The sequence below is a fragment of the Phascolarctos cinereus genome, unplaced genomic scaffold, assembly GCF_003287225.1.
Source record: "Phascolarctos cinereus isolate Bilbo 61053 unplaced genomic scaffold, phaCin_HiC Scaffold_5;HRSCAF=322, whole genome shotgun sequence".
NCBI classification, from domain to species: domain Eukaryota; kingdom Metazoa; phylum Chordata; class Mammalia; order Diprotodontia; family Phascolarctidae; genus Phascolarctos; species Phascolarctos cinereus.
The window spans coordinates 53,390,317-53,406,620 of NW_027555958.1; the positions used below are offsets into that span (position 1 = coordinate 53,390,317).

Here is a 16,304-nt window from a genome sequence, read left to right on the forward strand (position 1 = left end):
TGCAGACAGTTGAGGAAGTGGACAGAGCCAGCAACATGTAAATTGAGTGTATATAGCATCACTTCCTCAGGAGCAGTGCCTAATGTTTGGGGTACAAAAGTAATCCCTTAACCTCCCAGAGTATAAGAACATTTGTTTCTCTGACCATTGACTGAAACATGGAGTGATTTTTGTTATGATTAATTTTAATTATTCATTTCAGGATTTTATACATGCATGGTAGGAAAATTCACAAAATGAAAGAAAAAGTGATGAATGTATGACTCTAAGTTAGGTCTAATTCCTGTCATCTTGCTTGTCCTTCAGTTTTTTGTACAGTAAAATATTTCTAATTATAAACTCTTGAATTTAGGAATTTCTTCTCTGCCTAGATGAAAATTTGTCCCTTTTTTCCCTCTTTAGTTGGAAGATGCTGGATCAAGTAGTTTAGATAATCTCCTAAGTAGATATATCTCAGGCAGTCACCTACCCCCACAGCCTACAAGTACCATGAATCCCTCTCCAGGACCCTCTGCCCTTTCGCCAGGATCATCAGGTAAAGTGAACAGGAGTTGCTGTAATATTTAACTTTGATCTGGAAACAAACATATCTTTAAATATTGTACATTATTTTTGTGTCCATACTCTTCCTTCCTTGCCTTTTTTTTTAAATTTTAGTGATAATACTTTTCACACATTTTGTAACAATATTAACACTTCTTTATACTAAGGATTGTGCTGGTTGATGTTCCGAATTTAAGAAGTGCTGTTATTTTCCCTGTGCCTCATTGTCTTCAGTTGCAGTTATAAGTTTGTGTTTGACTTCTGTTTTTATAACATGGAGAGGAAATGAGAAAAATGAATCTTTTTCAAAACAGTTTTATATCATTTCTGGAAAAGTGCCTTAGTAAATAGTAGTTAAAAGGAAGAATAAAAATTAGGAAATTACGTTTATTTTAAAAATTGATATTTTTAGAAGACTTTCTTTTTGCTGAAGCTTTTATCTAAATGTTTTATCTAGTGACACAACATTAGGTTGCTTACTTGGGGTCATAAAACTTGAATTTGTACTGTATTTGACAACAGCTTCTTTGGCTTTTAATGCAAGCTGCTATTATTATATCGTTTGGCTTAAAGAAAAAATGGGCAGAAGGTGGAAGCAAGGCCAGGTGACAGAAGATTAATTTGACAGCATGGCACAGTCCTGTAAAAGTGGTGTCAGAAATGCTTTAGTTCTTAGTGAACTGAGACTGGTGAAGGAAATGGAAGATAATTATCAAGGGCATTTAAAAAGCATATTGGGAGAAAAAAGGAGGACTGAAAAAGGATAGGACCTTTGTTTGGTATGGGTAGGAGCATAAGTGCAACAGAGAGAAGAAAGGATTGCTCAAATTCTTTTGTTTCCGTTTTTTTCTGCAAAGGAGAGTGATGACCGAAATGGCTAAGAATAAAAATGACTAAAGGGAGTCGATAGCTGGGATCAGTAAGGAGATAGGAATAGAGCCCTAGCTGCCCAAATGAACCATCCTCAGGTGCTGCCAAGATTGATCACCCACTCTCAGTGCTGTTTGAAAGACGCTGGAAAACAGGAAAGGCATAAGAGGATTGGATAAGGGCAAATGTCCTGGGTTTTCAGAAACTGGATGACAGGGATAAGTCTGTACACTGTATAGACCAGTGATCTTGACTTCAGTTTCTGGGGAAATTCTAGAAGGGATCTTTAATGAGGTTGCTGGTGAATATCTGGAAAGGAAAGGGATGATTACATGGAACCAGCATGGTTTCATTAGAAAGAAGTTTTGCCAGACTAATCTCATTTCCCTTTTTGATAAAATTACATAACTAGTAGTGAATATGGTTTTACTGTATAAGTGTAAGTCTGTTCTTGTGGAGAGGAGCAGTTAGGTGGCACCGTGAAGAGAGTACCAGGTCTGGAGTCAGGAAGATTTATCTTCCTGAATTCAAATCTGACCTAAGATACTTACTAGCTGTGTGACCCTGGGCAGGTCACTTTATCCTGCTTGCATCTGTTTCCTCATGTGTAAAATGAGCTGGAGAAGGAAATGTCAAACCACTCCAGTATCTTTGCCAAGAAAACCCCAAATGGAGTCATGGAGAGTCAGACATAACTGAATACCAACTACATTTTTATGGAGAAAATGGAAAGATACAGATTAGACAGTATAGTCAGATTGATTCAGAACAGGTGAGATGGAATTATTAATGATTCCACGTCAGCATGGTAGGTCTCTGGTGGAGCGCCTCAAGGATCTACTTGACCCCGTCTGTTTAACATTTTTTTCTGTGACTTGGATAAAGGCGTGGCCAACATGCTCATCAAATTTGCAGATAGAACAAAGCTAAGAGGAATAGTTAATCAGTGAATGACAGGTAGGGGTTCCAAAAGAATCTTGATAGGCATGAAGTTGTCTGTAACAAGATTAATTTTAGTAGGAATAAATGGAAAGTCTTGCATTTGTTTCCCCTACCCCTCTCCAAAAAAAAAAACCTGAAGCGTAAGGTGGGAGAAGGAAATGGATACACAGCAGTTGTTCTGAAAAGATCTGGGGGTCTCAATGGATTGCAAACTCAGTGTGAGTCAGCAATATGATATAGCTGCAAAAAAAGCTAATGAGATTTGGGGCTTCATTAAGAGGTCCAGAGTTTCCAAGAATGGGGAAGCGATAGTCTCACTCTATTCTGCTCTTGAAAATGTAGTGTTCAGTTCTGGGCATTGCAGTTTAAGGAGGCCATTGATAAGCCAGCACCTGTCCAGAGGAGGGCAGCTTGGATGCTGCAGCACAGCATACTTAGATTTCAGCAAGGACTTTGACAGAATCTCTCCTGCCATTCTTGTAGGCATTTTTAGAGATCTGGACTCAGATGATAATATAGAGGTTGGTGGCTGTGGAACTGTTAAAATGATCCCCACTCCCACCCCCAGTGATCAGTAGTAGGGTGATGTCAAGTTGGAGAAACATCTCTAGAGGAGTGTCCTGTCTTTTTAAGCATTTTTATTAGTGACTTGGATGAAATCATGGAAAGCACACTGGTAAATGGCAGGTGACATGAAATTATGAGAGAGAGCTGAGCATGTTAGGATCCAGAATAGTCACAGAATCTCATTGATCATCTGGTCCAACTTATTACCCAAGAATGTCTCTGTTTTATAACCAAGAAATGTTTAGTCCTTGCTTTGAGGCCTGTGAGTGGGAGGAACCATGACCTCCAGAAGCAATCCATTCTACTTTGGGAGACTTATAATTGTTGGGATTTTCTTCCCTAATATTGAGCCAGAATCTGTCTCTGTAATTTCTCCTGATTGCTCCTAGTTCTAGCCTCAGGGACCAAGCAAACTAAGTTTGATCCTTCTTCTACATTACATCCTTTCAGATACTTGAAAATAATAATTCTTCTCTTCTTCTTACAAAATATCTCAAGTTCACCATCCTGATCACCTTTCTCTGGGCAGGCATTTTAGAATAATAAGTCTAATCAAATAAGATAAAATTTATTTTGAATAAATACAATTTCCCAAACAGAGGCTTAAAAAAATCAGCTTCTCCAGTACAGGAAAGGGAAGTGTATGTAAACAGATTTTGTGAAAAAATAACTGGAGGCTTATATGCTCTCTATGAGGCTCCCTTTTGTTTCTAGGCTAAAGTACAAATTCTTCAGTTTGGTATTAAGTCTTTCACAATTTGGCTCCATTTTGTCTTTTTGTACTTATTTCATAATTCTCCCCTTTGTACACATTGTATTGCAGCCAAACTGGCTTACTACTGTTCCCTGAAGTCAGTATTCTGTGGCCTTCTGTCCCCCATGCCCAGAATGCATTCTCTTCTGTGGTTATTATTGCTTTCGTCCTCCTAAAATAACTTTACTTTTGTCTGCTTAGTGTTTACGTGTTGTACTCCCCCCTTCCTCCAGAATGTAAATTCTTTGAGGGTAAGGGCTTTTTTGGGAGGGAGGTGTCTTTCTAGACCTAGTTCCTAGCATGATGCCTTACCCATAGGTTTATGCATAGTTTGTTGAAATAAGTGTGGCCTGGCAGCACCAAAAGTTCATTCGGGTTTTGTCTACAAGAAGAGAGGCTTAATGTTTAAGGAAATGATGCTTCTGCTTTCCTGGTCAAGCCATATTTGGACTGCTCTGTTCAGTTCTGAGCACCACATTTTAGTCTGTAGAACAACTAAGATGTTGTGAGAGTACTAGAGAACATATCATATGAAAATCTTATAAACGAACTGGGGAATGTTTTACCAAAAGAGGGAAAGATTTAGTGGAGAACATGATAGCTGTCTACAGGTGAAGGGCTGTCTAGTGAAAGGGAGTGCTCCCTGTGAACTACGGATGGAAGTTGCAGAGTTAATTTAAGCTTTTTGTAATAAGAAAAAAGCTTCTGAGCAGTTAGAGTTGTCCAAAAATAGACTAGGCCACCTTTTCTACAAGTAGACTTACTGAAGATGTTGTAGAAGGGATACCAGGTATGAGTTGGACTAGATGACCTTCCAAACCTTGTGTTCTGTGAGTTCTTAAGATCTGTGCCAATTGGTATTTTTGTCGGAAGAATATTGTTTATGACTGAAAGTGCATCTGTTAGAATTTAAGTGTGGATTTGGAGTCAGTGATAGAAAAGGAGTATATACTTGCTATAACCATATTATTAGGCTTCAAAGACAATTTCCTAGGCATCCAAATGAACAGTTTATAAGTGGACTACTTTGTGTTTGTCTGGGTCAAGGCTTCTTAAAGCTTTTTCCATTGGGAACCACTTTTTGAGTTGCCTGGCTTGAGGGCATGCATAGTGCAAAGTGTGCATGCTATGTGTTCATAACCCAGGCTGCACTGAAGTTGTGTGATGCAGCACAAGCAGGCGCTGCCAGAAACATCTTGGATTCGTTATGTGTTTGATTTTTAATTAATTTTTGGTTGTTGCGCGTTCAGAAACCTTTTACTGTTAACAAGTTTTTGGGTTGCGACCCACAGTTTAAGAAGTGCTGCTCAAGGTGACCTGAAGATTAGGGTTCACTTTCTAAAAGCATTGATTAGGGTTAATTTAATAAGCATAACTTGAGTACTTTCAATTAGAAATATCTTTGTATTTACTTTTGACATACCTTTTGCCCTGATCTCTTTTTAGGCTTATCCAATTCCCACACACCTGTGAGGCCACCAAGTACCTCCAGCACAGGCAGTCGAGGCAGGTAAGTGTTACCACCACTTGGAAGTATCTGGGATGTGAGAGGTTTGGATGGTAACTGTGGTAATACATTATTCTAATTGAAAGTACCTGATTTAGTAAAACATTAGTTATACTTTGTATCATACTGAAGAAAAGGTCTGCTTGAGTGGGTTTTTTTCTTTATATTGTTGCCAAAGAAATGATTGGTGTCGTTATGGGTACTGGAGAAAATTGTAGATAGAAAAGATGTTTATCCCTCATGCTGTTTAAGGTCACACCTCCAGTTTTTATTGGCCATTGCTTTTTGTTTAGGAGCTGGATAGAGTTTATCCCAGCTTCATGGATCCAACATTAGGAGGTACTAGGCCAGTTTTCATCCATGATTGAAATAAATGGAGCCTGCTTGTGAGCAATACCAGTGTTACCCCATCTTTCTCTCAGAAATGAAATTATCGACGTTCTAAACTAGCTGCCTGAGAAATTGACAATTTGCAAGGCCATGTACTTTTTATTCACAAGTGTCTTAGTATTTTAAAATTATATAGTCCTAGTATCCCTCTGAAAGTTTGAAATATATTTTTTAAAACTTGCAAAGCACAATTTTTTTTTAATCTGCACTGCAACATTGTCTTATTTTTAATGGAAAGGAAGCAAAGAAGCCAGATTTCATTGTGAGGTACACTTATCTTCTCCAGTGTTAATAACTTGCTTCACCCAATTGTTTGCTATTTATAGTTTAGTCAATATTTTTACATGTTTTATTTTCACATGTGCGTAATTTTCAGCTGTGGGTCATCAGGCAGAACTACAGAGAAGGCAAGTCTTAGCTTCAAATCTGACCAAGTAAAGGTCAAGCAAGAGCCTGGGACTGAGGAAGAAATATGCAGCTACTCAGGAACTGTGAAACAAGAGAAAACAGAGGATGGCAGGAGGAGTGCATGCATGGTAAGGTTCCTCTGGGATCCCAAATAAGGAACATTGGGAAATCACAAACTTGTCTGACTCTGGTGTTTCTTCTTTTTAGTCCATTTGGTTGAGGGTGTTTGTGATTCATTTATTCTTGAATTTTCATGCCTGGAACAAGTCAAATTGCTTTTTCAGCTTGTCAGTCAGCAGTTATTTATTAAGGGCTTACTATGTAAGCACTGCTAAGTAGAAGGTAAATTCAGAGGGGAAGTATTAGAGTGGGAAGAGATGGGATATTCATGAAAAGCTCATACAGAAGGTGAGATTTACACTGCTTTCTTGAAGGAGTCTGGGAAACCAAGAGGTAGAGACAAAGGAAGAGAGCATTCCAGGCAAGAGGGATAGATAGCCAGTGAAAAGAAGGTCAGTGTTGCTGTATTGTAGAATGCATGGAGGAGAATAATATGTTAGAAGAGTAGAAACAGGTCAGGTTGTGAGACTTTTAAAGCCAGAGGATTTTATAGTTGATCCTAGAAATAATAGGGAGCCACTGGAGTTTATCAGATAGGAAAGTTGGGGGTGACATGGTCAGATAACTTTGGGAAGATCACTTGGGCAGTTGAATGGAGGATGGAATAGAGTGGGAAGAGACTTAGAGGTAAGGAATCCAATCAGAAGGCTCCTTTCAGTAGTCCAGGTATTAAGGTGGCTCTGTGGGTTGTAGGGAGAGGGATGTAGATACTGTGAGTGTAGAATTGACAGGACTTGCAGATCTATGGAGAATGGAAGAATTTATAACCAAACAAGAGATAGAGAACATTATGAAATGCAAAATGAATAATTTTGATTACATTAAATTAAAAAGTTTTTGCACAGGTAGAACCATGCACCCAAGATTAGAAGGGAAGCAGAAACTGGGAAACAATTTTTGCCACCAGCATCTCTGATAAAGGTCTCATTTCTAAAATATATAGAGAGAACTGAGTCAAATTCATAAGAATATACTTCATTCCCCAATTGATAAGTGGTCAAAAGATATGAACAGGCGGTTTTTAGATGAGGAAATTAAAACTATCTATAGTCATATGAAAAAATGCTCTGAATCACTATTGATTAGAGAAATGCAAATTAAAACAAGTCAGAGGTACCACCTCACACCTATCAGATTGGCCAACATGACAAAACAGGAAAATGATGAATGTTGGAGAAGATGTAGGAAAATTGGAACACTAATACATTGTTGGTGGAGTTGTGAACTGATCCAGCCATTCTGGAGAGCAGTTTGGAACTATGCCCAGAGGGCTATGAAACTGTGCATACCCTTTGATCCAGCAATACTACAACTCGGTTTGTATCCCAAAGAGATCATAAAAAAGGGGAAAGGACCTATATATACAAAAATATTTATAGCAGCTCTTTTTGTGGTGGCAAAGAATTAGAAATTGAGGGGATGCCCATCAATTGAGAATGGCTGAACAAGTTGTGGTATATGAATGTAACGGAATACTATTGTTCCATAAGACATGATGAGCAGGCAGGTTTCAGAAAAACCTAGAAAGACTTAAAGACATTGATCCTGAGTGAAGTGAGCAGAACCAGGAGAACATTGTATACAGTAACAGCAACATTGTGTGATAACCAACTTTGATAGATTTAGCTCTTCTCAGCAATGCAGTGATCTAAGACAGTTCCAAAAGACTCATGATGGAGAATGCTATCCACATCCAGAGAAAGAGCTATGGAGTCTGAATGCAGATTGAAGCATACTATTTTCTTCACACACACACACCCTTTTTTCCTTTCTTGTAGTTTTTCCCTTTTGTTCTGGTTCTTCTTTCAACACCTTGACTAATGTGGAAAAGTGATATGATTATACATGTATAACCTATATCAGATTGCCATCTTGGGGAGGGAGGGAGAGAATTTAGAACTCAAAATCTTATAAAAATGAATGTTGGAAACAAAGTTTTTTTTAAAAATTGACAGGACTTGGCAACAGATTGGCTATGTGGAATGACTGCTGGTGAGAATTTGAGGAAGAAAACAAATGGGTCTGGTGACAAGACAGATGGTGGTACCTTTGACAACAGTAGGGAAGTTTGGAAGAGGGAATAGTTTGTGGGGAAAGAGGAGTTCAGTTTTGGAGTTGAGTTTAAGATGTCTCAGGAAATTCGGTTGGAGATGCAAGACTGGAGATCAGGACAGAGGTTAGGGCTAGTTACGTAGATCTGAGAATCATCTGCATAGAAATGATCATTGAAATCCATGGGAGTTGATGAGATCCACCAAGTGAAATAATATGTAGAGGGAAGGAGCCGCAAGATGGAGCCTTGGAGACCTCCCATAGTCAGGCTGTGATCTAGATGAAGATCCAGCAAAGGAAACTGAAGAGGAACTAAGGAAGACGTGTCAGGAACACCTAAAAAGGAGAGAGTATCCAGATTGATAGTCCAGAGATATCAAGAAGGATCAGGGTTGAGAAAAGACTGGGTGGTCTTGGGTGATTTGGCAAGTAAGAGATCATTACTAACTTTACAGTGAGTGGTTTCAGTTGAGTCACAGGGTTTAGAAGCCCATGAGAAGAAAAGCGAGACACTGATTTGTTACTTAAAAGAGTTAAGTGATGAAAGAAATAGGACAGCAGCTAGTGGGAATAGATGGATCAAGTGAAGGTTTTTTTAAGGGTGGAGGAAACATGGATGGTTTGTAGGTAGCAGGGAAGGATGCAGTGGGTAGGGAGAGATTGAAGATCTCTAAGATTTTCTTTGAAAATAATTTTGTAGTCTGGAATTCATAGAGAGTGGGAATCAAAACAGTGATTCAGGTGTCAGTAATTTCTGCTTTACAGCTACCAGGTTCTGTGTTTATGTGAGTTAAAGTCCATGTTAATGTCAGTCATTAACTCAAAGACTCCTACCAAGGAAGATCCTAGTTTATTGTTCTGCCCCCATTTTCCTGTCCTAATGACTAGGAAGATGTGAATTGTGAAAGGGGCACAGGATAGTAATGTCATTGGAATAACTGTTATTTGACTCGTATTTTTCTTTAACAAAATAATTATCCCTACTATTAAAGAAAGCTCCAAACTCCTTTTGCCATAGCCAGTTTTTATTGTTCTTCATTCTTTCTTGAGTCTCAGTGCCCAAATTCTATGACTTCCTTTCCAATTGGCCTACAGCAAGGGTAGCTTAGTCACAAGATTGAGTGAGTCTACAGTTGACTCTCAATTTGGTTCTGTAGATTTTATAATACAGATTTTGCTAGGGAGTTGGGGAAAGGGGAGTTGTAGTATCACCTTTTAAATTCAGGCAATTGCCGTGAGTCTCGTTGAATGTTCTAATCTAAGATAAAAGTCTTAGTGGATCTAGAGGGGCTTTTTTGCAGGGGGCGGGGATTAATTTTCTTTCTTTTTTCTGGCAGGCAAAATGGATTTTTATTCAATTAAGTTTAGTGCAAGTATAGAACATATTGTAAACATGTAGCACATCCACTCATACTATAATAAATCTTACTTTTGTATATCTGCCTTGGAGTAATACTAGAGAAGGTTGATTTCCAGAATAGTTTATGGTCAGACTTGGCTAATTTTCCTTTTCCATCTCATAAACTGCCCACAACTTCAAAAAGACATATGGCCAGGGCAGTTTTTCAGGAGACTTCCTAAATACACGTCAGCAAGTAGAAAATAATGACCCTCAGTCAACTATAAGTTTTAGAAATAATTTTCCTTTGTTATCCAATTAATGTGCTTACGGAAAATCATAATTAGGGTAACTACGACTCTTGGGATTTCATATTCTAGGATGTCTAAATGACTTTGGGATGGATGATCTGTGGCTTTCCCTTATGCCATTTGCATAAATAATGAAAAGTTTGCTATCTCTTGAGTGATGTTTTACATTTACCCTAGGAGCCCCAAATATCAGAAGAGTTTTTAAAATATATTAGTGATTCTGATACACTCTTATGATAAAGAAAAACGATAGATTTACAGACATTTTTGTCAAGTCCAGACTTAATTTTCATAAGAATGTGATTTTTTTTTCCCCTGTAAGAAAAACAAGATGGTTCTGATGCTATTGTTTTGTTTTAGTTAAGCAGTCCTGAGAGCAGCTTGACACCACCTCTGTCAACCAACTTGCATCTGGAGAGTGAGTTGGATGCGTTAGGAAGCTTGGAAAATCATGTCAAAACAGAACCTATGGATATCGGTGAAAGCTGTAAACAGCCTGGGCTCAGCAGTCTTGTCAATGGAAAATCTCCAATGCGAAATCTAATGCACCGTTCAGCAAGGACTGGAGAAGGCAACAACAAAGAGGATGACCCAAATGAAGATTGGTGTGCTGTGTGCCAAAATGGAGGGGATCTTTTATGCTGTGAAAAGTGTCCAAAGGTCTTTCACCTCACCTGTCACGTTCCAACACTTCTCAGCTTTCCAAGGTACAAGAAGATAAATTTATTATTTCTGAAATTAATTCTTAGGAATTTTAATGTAGTTCTCCTTTTGAGGAATGTGGTCCCCAAAACTTTTGTTTTTCTGTAAATTTAGAGCCTCCTTATTTCTGTCAAGAGACCTGCCATGTCAGCCATGGCAGCTTAAATGACTTCCCCTTTTTCATGTAGAAAGCTGAGTCATAACCTAGTCCCAGTGATGAGGTTAGGGATCCTGGAATCCCGAAATCATGACACGTGGGTCCTGTCTGAAAGAATTCGACCCAAGCTTTCAGCCAAACACAAGGTTTATTGAAGATTCGCCATATTAGCTAGACTCTTAAGGAATCTGAGCATCTGTGACCTATTAGCTAGATTGTGACAATCTGAGCAGTGGCTAGATTATCAGAATCAGAGCGTCTCAGTGGAGACCTTATGTCTCCATTGGACCTTATATACAGAAAGACTATGGGAGAGATCTAGGAGTGCCCGAGTAGTCTATGAGGTAATAGAAATCTAGGGGTGGCCTAGGGAGAATGGAGCCTAGATAGGATTAAGGGTGGGAAATGGCTGGTTCCTGCAGGGAGATAAGACAGTGGAGGGCCACGCTAGGTTGAATGTAAGGCAGATTGGGCATAGCCACAGTGAAAGGCCAGTTGATGGGATTATAGCCTCAGGGGGAACGCCAGAGATCAGGCCTTGTGGGAAGGTCCAGGGTTTTTCCTTTTTGGGGTTTAGCTCCCGTCCTCATCACCAGCATTTTAAATTATTAGGACAGGATACACCATTTTCTGATCTCCTGTATAGTGAGTGTCTTGACCCCTCTGCTACTTATTGCTCTTCTTCCTTAAGGTTAAGTTTATTTTAAATAAAACATCACCATTAAAACAATGTTATCTCATTCCTGAGTAAATTTTGCATTCATGTGTATTTTTGCACATAATAGGGAGAGAAAAAAGTAACTCCTTTTGGTGGAGGTGGGGTGGGGTAAGGTAGGGGGATTTGCTACATAATACTTAGTATAAAGGTTGATGAAAGGAGCTGAATGTTTAGCCTTGAGGAGAAATGATTTGTGGGCTTGTGGTGATGTTGACTTCAAATCTTTAAAGAGTTATCTGGGAAAGAGGAATTAAATTTGTTGTGTTCTCTAGGGCATGCCTAGAAACAATAAATAAAGCTGTAAAGATACAGATTTAGGCTGTATAATTTTGGAATGGATTGCTTTGGGAAGTAGTGAGTTCTTTGAAAATGGACTTCTTCAAACGTGTGTTTTGCACTACTTGAAGTTATTGTAGAAGGGGGACTCCTGCTTCATTTGGGGCCCTCCTCGGCTCCTTCATTTGAGTGCTTTTCCTCCAAGGTGATCTCCAGTTTGCCCTCTCTGTATCTTGTTAGTACATAGTTGTTTGCCTATGAGCTCCTTGAGAGCAGGGACGATTTTTTGCCTTTCTTTTTTATCTTCAGAGCTTAGCCTAGTGCCTGGCATATAAAGGCTTGTTCACTAACTCATTGAAACCCACCATCATTAGTACATTGTGTCTCTGTGCCAAGCTTGTGAACCAAATCCCTAATCTATTTGCTTCCTCTGACCAAGGGTCATTAGTATGCTCCAGACTGACTGACTAATACAATCTAGAATTTCTCCAGGAATCCAAATTAAGGTCACTGGTCTCAGAGTAGTTTGCAAATTCCATTCTCTTCCCTTTTTTTGTAAATCAAGGCAACATTTATAATTTCCCATATCTTTTGGGACCTCTTCTCCATCCTCCTAGAGATATCCCTGACAATGGGTCAGCAATTTTGGCACTGGGTGCTACAGTTCTTGTAGCTCGAGTGCCTTGAATTCTTTGAGAGTATCTGAGATCGCTTACTATTTATTGCCTCACTTTTCCAAACTATCAGTTCCATGTTAGTATTTATTTTCTTTTCCAGTTCAGAGATCAGTGGGTCACAGCACCAGAATTGAAAGGGACTCAGAGGCCATCCAATCGAAACTCTTTATTTTTCAGATGAGGAAATCTAGGCCCAGGAAAGTTAAGCTGCTCACGCAACGTAACATGGGTAGTACGCATCAAGAGTGGGGCTTTGAACCCAGATCCTCTGACTGTCAAGCCAGCACTCTTGCCACTGCACCATGTTGTCAGCCTTGGTAGAGAAAACAAGCAGAACTGGGTGGAATAATTCTGCTTTCTATAGTCAGTACAGTGCTTCCATCTTTGATTCTCTTTCCCCCCACAGTGCTTTAGAACATGCCCTAAACCATTGTATTGTTCTGAGATTATGGTGTATAAATGATATTGTGTTGTAAGAAAAATGGGGCAATTTCAGAAACACCTGGGAACACATGTCTGAACTGATACAGATCCAGATAAGCAGATTGAAAAGAGCAACTTGTACAAAGACAGTGATATTGTAAAGTCAAATAGTTTTGAAGGGCTTAAGAACCCTAATCAGCAAAATAACTGAGCACAATTCCAGAGGATTCATGATAAAACATATGCTCACCTCCTAATAGAACAACGAAGGACTCAGAAATAAGACCAATGTAGAATGTGCTGCTTTTTTTTTTTTTGCTTGATTGTGCTTCTCCTGCAGAAAACTTTTCATTCCTTTTAACATCTGTTTCTAATGGTGTCAGTCATTTTTTGTAATCACCCAAATTTGAATCCTTGGAGAGTTAATTATTTTTCTTTTCCTCTCATTCCTTCCCCATCTAATCAGTTTCATAATCCCATTGGGTCTACCCCTGCATTGTTATTCATATCTGTCCCCTTTTTCTCTACTTTTACTCATACAGTAGAGATAGTACTGGAATCAGAACCTGAGTTCAGATCTCCCCCTCTGATACTTAGTACCTTTGCTGAGTCATTTCAACTTCAGTTTCCTCATCTATAAAATGAGCAGGTTGGATTAAATGACCTCTCAGCAGCTGTAGAGCAGTGATCTTAGTTCAGGTATTTATGATCTCGTCTAGACTGTACTGAGACCCCCTTACTATTATCCCTTCCTCACGTCCAGAACATTGAGACATTACTCAGTGTTAACAGATCTAATTATGTCATGCCCCTGTTTAAAACCTTCCCGTTCCTTATCGAATAAAACACATTCCTTAGCTTGGTATTCAAGGCCTTCCACCATCCAATTTTCACCTTATATTTTTCACCTACATTGTACTGCTTGCCATGCACCAAGCATTCCACCTTTCTCTACCGCTTGTTGCTGCTTTTCATGCCTAGAACAGGCTCTTCCTGCTCACCCCCACCTTTTGAAATCTTTCTTTTCATTCAAGGCCCCAGGTTAACACTTCCACCATGAGGCTCATGAAAGTGACACCTTCATCCCTACATCTCAGATGTCGTAGGAATGTGATCATTCCTCTGTACTTCTCTCATTCTTTTATTTTGTTATTGTTATTTGTGTACATGTCTCGTTCTCCCGGATGTATTAAGGGCTATAGTTTGTTGTGCTCTTTTCCCCCCATTTTTGTGTATATGCTACACCAAGCCCAAAGCCCAACATACATTTTTATAAGTAACATTGATTTGAATTGACATTTACATTCATTCATTTCTGAATCCAGATATAAATACATGAACAGAGATGTGTAAAACCAAATTGAGACAGGTTGTAAAAGCAGTGTGACACTTTAATCCTGATTGAGTAAAGCAGAGATCTGATTGACTAATTCTGTTCTTTGAAAATACATAATCCTTTATTCATAGGTTCCCGAAGTGGGTGATACCCTGAGCCCTGGACTGATCCAGGGAGAGTGGTGGGAGAGCCTCAGATACAGTTGGGGAGTGCTGAATAAAAATAAATGTTAACCTCTAACCTAACCCCATGGGAGTGCTGAGTAATTTTTTTTTAAAAGGGGGGCAGTAGGCCAAATAAGTTTGGGAACCTCTGCTTTATATGGTTAAACCATGACAAAATTGTTTAAGTGCTTTCACCTAGATCTTGGTCCCCTTTTTTTTCTTTCCTTTTTAAAAGAGCCAAACTCTGCTTCCTTGGTTTTAAATGCAAGGATTATTCCATGTTCTTTTATGTTGTAAAATACCCCAGAATGCTGGAATTTTAGGATTTTGTCACTAGAGACAGAGATTGTATTTGGTAAAGTTCTGCAGCTGCTACATAAATAGGTTTGTATACATTAGCAGTATCATCCCACTCTAGTAGGCATCAATGCCAAATTCTCTTCAGAGATAACAGTTAGAATCAGCCTCTGTCTTCTCAGACCTTTAAGTTTAATGTGAAATCCTGACAAAAACAAATGAGTTGTTATGATAAAGTAAAAGATAGCACTCCCCATCCAGTTAGCATACAGTACAGATAGGTGCACTTCACTCTATGTCACTGTGCATTCCTGAAAATCTATTTGAATTAGTTCTATGAGTTGAATTCTGATTTTATATACAAGGGGAACGTTCTGTTTTTTTCCCTTAATAGTATTTTTTTTCCAGTTACATGTAAAGATAGTTTTCAATATTCATTTTTGCAAAATTTTGAGTTCCTCATTTTTCTCCTTCCCCAAGACCATGAGCAGTCTGATAGAAGTTATACATGTACTGTCATGTGAAACATCTTTCCACATTAGTCAGGAACATTCTATTTAAGGGAACCTGCATTGAACCATTTTGAAAAGCAGTTGATTCTTTTATGGTGTCATTAATTATTCCCTCTTGTGTCTATGGGGCCCATGAACATAAACCTATGGGGAAAAGTTGATAAAGTCATCTTGAGAACTTGGACTGATGATGTTGTCTCCCTCTGTAGTGGAGAATGGATTTGCACATTTTGCAGAGATCTTGGGAAACCTGAAGTTGAATATGATTGTGACAATTTGCAACACAGCAAGAAGGGGAAAACTGCACAGGGCTTAAGCCCCATGGACCAAAGGGTGAGTGCCAAATAGTTGGTTTCTCATTATGACTTTGATGTGATCTACCTACTTGGCACTTTTTGGTAATGAACCTTCAGCTCACACAATTTTCACTAAAGGGCTAGTCTTGAATTTGGAAACTAGAAGTATTAGTTGGAATGGTTTAATTTACATGAAGTCTCTTGTGTCAGTGTTTCTAGTAAGCAGCTAGTATTTGAAGATAGAAGGTAATATTTAGTTTATATGATAGCCTGCTTTTTGAAGAAATATTTGATCTCTTAGCCATAGTAAAGTGGATTTCATTTGAGGATATTAGTTATCTTAAGTAGTGAATTGTGAGGATAATTCCCAAAGAATTTGCCTTTCAGCTGGGTACTAAGAAGAAAATTTCTGGCCCCTCAAGATAGTAAGAAATCCATATGCAAGAATTTTATATTAATTCTCATGAGACAGTATGACTGTCTTAGTATCTTAGTAATCTATGTATAGTTAGTTTATAGCAAATTTTTTTATCCCAAATTGATGGTTTTCGGTCACTGAGCATGCTGCCTTCTGCTGATATGCTGTGTGTTCATTTTAATATTCGCTGTAGCGTATCATAGAAGGTAAAAGAATTGGTTGCATCCTCCCGCCCAAAATAAAGTGTCCTGCAAAGTCCATTATTGAGCGGTTAAGGAGTTGTTCTTGGTTCCCTTCCATTTGTTTATTAGTTAACCAAAAGTTGACTTAGAAATATGTCTTGAGATGCCATAGGCATATACTTTTAGCAGCATCCTTTAAGAGAGTTAGTTTCACTTCATAGCCTTTTATTTTCTATCCGATCTGTCTTTTGAAGAACGCATTGTGGTTTGGCAGAAAGAATACTGGATTTGGATTCAGAGCACATGGGTTCAAATTTAAGCTCTTCTTAAAGAGTACCTGTGT

At 38.7% G+C, this 16,304-nt stretch overlaps 1 protein-coding gene across 2 annotated transcripts in view; it reads left to right on the plus strand.

Annotated features, from left to right (window-relative positions):
• TRIM33 (tripartite motif containing 33) overlaps positions 1–16,304 on the plus strand; it is a 160,660-nt gene that overhangs the window by 135,308 nt on the left and 9,048 nt on the right. For both annotated transcript variants that reach the window (XM_021002238.2, XM_021002244.2), the window contains exons 12-16: positions 403–535; positions 5,123–5,186; positions 5,950–6,109; positions 10,164–10,510; positions 15,275–15,398. In XM_021002238.2, the coding sequence (XP_020857897.1) occupies positions 403–535; positions 5,123–5,186; positions 5,950–6,109; positions 10,164–10,510; positions 15,275–15,398 (828 nt within the window). The remainder of the gene's footprint in view (positions 1–402; positions 536–5,122; positions 5,187–5,949; positions 6,110–10,163; positions 10,511–15,274; positions 15,399–16,304) is intronic.